The 3,495-nt window shown below is 39.0% G+C and overlaps 1 protein-coding gene across 1 annotated transcript in view; it reads left to right on the forward strand.

Moving 5' to 3' along the window:
- Positions 1 to 1,184: 1,184 nt before the first annotated feature.
- The window catches only part of LOC102306429 (calcium/calmodulin-dependent protein kinase type II subunit beta), a gene marked incomplete at its 5' end in the record, with an annotated part of 19,916 nt that continues 17,605 nt past the window's right edge, over positions 1,185 to 3,495 (forward strand). Inside the window, 3 exon segments of the mRNA XM_042217352.1 lie at positions 1,185 to 1,244; positions 1,743 to 1,801; positions 2,300 to 2,364. Coding sequence (XP_042073286.1) covers positions 1,185 to 1,244; positions 1,743 to 1,801; positions 2,300 to 2,364 — 184 coding nt within the window.

The raw sequence follows: 3,495 nt of genomic DNA on the forward strand, positions 1-3,495 counted from the left end.
CTGGTGTCAAAATGCTGCTCAGCTAGTACTGAAGCTCAGAAAATATCCCTATAAAATAATTCCCACATCATTGCTTTATTGATATAACACATCCACTGTGGAACCACTGTTTCATGTTGTTTGCACCAAATGTTGCACAGACACACCAGGCAACAAATTTTAGTCTCAAAGTAGTTTTCTTTGCAACCAGGAACGGCAGGCAGTGTGGTCTTCTGCTCCTTCCTGCATTCAGAGATGCTCTTCTGCATATCTTGGTTGTAATAAGTGGTTATTTGAATGACTATTCTCTTCCTTCTGGGTGGAAGAATTATGGCTATGCTCCTTTGAAGTCTGGGAGTAACAAGGTGTCTTCTCCTAGTGAACCGCTGCTCATTTTCTCTTTACGGGACCAGTCTTTGTAAACCCCAGAGTTGGTTGTGTGGGAAAATCCCAGTAGATCACGAGTTTCTGAAATATTCAAAGTTCAAAGCCACTTAAACATAATATATTAAATTTATGTTGCATTATGGAGAAAAATGTAACACACACACAAAAATTCAGCAACATTCTTTAAAAATTCAGTTTGGTGTTTTATAATTTGAACAACTTGTATTTTTGCTAAACACTCATGCTCGGTTTTTACATAGACTCTTGAATTCATGGACACGAAAAATGCTTTGTATGGATGGATATTTATTTGATCTTTTTGACCTTTTTTTCATTACGTCTTCATTTTTATTTATTTATTTTTTTTTTTTTGTGCAGTTTTATGTTTAAGGAAATCTTGTTTTTCTTGTGCTCTAAATGACCAGAAAACAGTTATGTTGTCAGTCACCAATACAGAAACTTGCTGAATCTTGTGGGCCTTAGTGAAGATCACCCATTAAACTATGGAGTAAAACAAGAATGTGTTTGTTTGTTTTTTAAATTATCGTATGTAGCACTGGAATCCACCTTGAGCCTTCTTAGTTTAAAACTTGGAAGAACAACACGCCTTATTATGTTTCACTTTTTCCATATTTTACACCCACTGGGTTCCTTTGCATTCTCTTCGTCCTTTGTGACATGAAACCATTTTCTAAACTGTTTTTGACACATTTGACTTTATCGTCCTAAAAAGCCTTCTACAATATAGATATAACATATTTATAACCCAAGTTTAACAATAACTCTGACATACCTCTCTCTCTTTTGTTGCGCCTCAGATCACCAGAAGCTGGAGCGAGAGGCTCGTATTTGTCGTCTGTTGAAACACCCCAACATCGGTGAGGACATGCTTTTCTTATTTTCAACCCACTGAAAATAATTTATTTAAATGAGTTTGAATCCATTTAAAAGTAAAGACCAGTTTAGATTTGATTAACAGTCTTTTATTCCTGATACAGAACAATTTCTTTTTTTTTGCCAAAACACACACTTAACATTTTTTATTAAAAGATCCAATAGAAGTATATCGTTTTATTCATTTGTTGTTTAAACCGAACCCTGTATTGCCAGAAGCTCCTACCCTATTGTAAACACATATGATGTAAGACTCAATTATTTCGACTCCCTGTGGTTTCTACCCCACGCGCACTCTCACTATCTCTTTATCTCACCTTTTTCCTTTTTTAAAAAAAACAACCAAAAACTTAAAATGCAGCAGTCATCCCCAGTGTTTTTCAGAAACTCTTTGAATAACCATCATAGCTTGAATGCTCCAGCTACACAGAGCCCAGGAATCACTTTATCTCTCTCAATCTCTCTTTTTTTTTCTCTCGCAGTTCGTCTTCATGACAGTATATCAGAGGAGGGCTTCCACTACCTCCTGTTTGACTTGTAAGTCATCGTCATCGTCGTCATCCTCTCCTCTCTGCTCCTCCTCATTCCTTTTATCTTCTGCCCCCCTTTTCTTTTAGCTGCCTGCCTCTCAGTTTTCCCAGCTCTTCCATATACATATACAATTGCATAACTCTCTCTTATATTTGCCCCACCACCACCACCACTGCCACTATCACCACCCACGCTATCCACATCTATCTCTCAGCAATTCCCTCTAGTTTCCATGGTAACAGTGTGGGAAGGGGGGATGAAGTGAAGGAGGGATTGGGGGGAGGGGGGAGCTGTAGAAAATAAGAACTGAAGTAGGAATCCTTGATTTGAAGCATTTATAACCACACACCACCATCACTACCTCCTCCTTCCACTCCAACCAGTCCAGCTTTCCTAAATAAAAGTGTGTGTGTGTGTGTGTTGTGTGTGTGTGTGGGGGTGTGTGTGTGTGTGTGTGTGTGTGTTTGTGTGTTGCAGTTGGGTGGTGTGTTGGTTTTTTTGCTGTTAGGGTGCCGGAGGTGAACTATTTGAGGACATCGTAGCCAGAGAGTATTACAGTGAGGCCGATGCCAGGTAGGAGCGCAGCCTTCACTCCTGTATGTGGGGCTTCTCTTTGCCCTTAAATGGTCTTTGTCCTCTGTTGTCTTCTTGTCTGTTTTTTTTCTTTGATTGTACATGTTCTTCCTCTTCTTTTGTGACTCTGCTCTGCTCTTCCTTCCCCTCTTCGTCTCGCTGTCCTCTCCTCTTACTACTTGCTCTGTGTTGTCTTATCTTGTCCCCTGTTTTCTGCCCCTTACATCCTTTGTCTGCATGTGTTGCTGTTCACTTCTGTTCTTTCTCTGCCTTTTACTGTCTTCTTTTGTATCTTCTTGCCTTTTCTTTTCTGTTAGTGGTCTTCCTTCTACTTCCTGTTTTCATTGCTATACTACTACCACCGCCACTTTCTTTGTTCTTTTCATCTTTATCCCCCCCTTTTTGTTATATTTCTCCTCTGTCCTTTGCCTCTTCCTTTACATCAGAGCACTTCACCTCTCACACTGACACAGGACTACCTTTAAGGTTTGACCACTATAGGTTTTCAGTACCAAATCACAGTAAATTGTGATGACTAAGATACTTGTAACCTGTGGTTAGGGTCGAAGTTGCAAACACATACATAACACAAGATATGTGTTAAGATGTTTATATAGCTACAAAATATCTGAGCAATAACAATAACTGTTGTTGCATTGATATGACATCCTTAAAAACACAGTTTACCAAGTTTTTGATGAAAAAGCAAAACATTCTTTTGTTTTCTTATGTTTCTTTCTTCTGTGAACTTGTTATTATGGAGCTGATTTTTCTGCTAAGTGGTTTAAAGTCGGACCCAGGCGTGCTCAGCAAAATCCTAAATCAGTACTAAAGCATACAGAGAGCAGGTGGACACAAACCAGCTATGGGTTTAGACACTTGCCACAGGACGGAGCTCTGTCTCTGTTTAGTTACAGCTGTTCGTTACAGCCATACATTAAACTCCAGCTGACAACACAGCCATCAAACATGACATGATGCATGTTTGACATCAAAGTTTAGAAAAACATTTCATTTGCCTTTTAAAGGTGATCAGTCGGCACAGAATAAAGAAGTGGCTTAATTTGGGACTCACTCGAAGTCATCTTTAACCTATTCAGGTCTATACAAACAAAATCTAGGCAGTTTTTT

This window comes from Haplochromis burtoni, unplaced genomic scaffold (assembly GCF_018398535.1).
Source record: "Haplochromis burtoni strain Fernald_Lab_line unplaced genomic scaffold, NCSU_Asbu1 Contig_1851, whole genome shotgun sequence".
NCBI lineage: Eukaryota > Metazoa > Chordata > Actinopteri > Cichliformes > Cichlidae > Haplochromis > Haplochromis burtoni.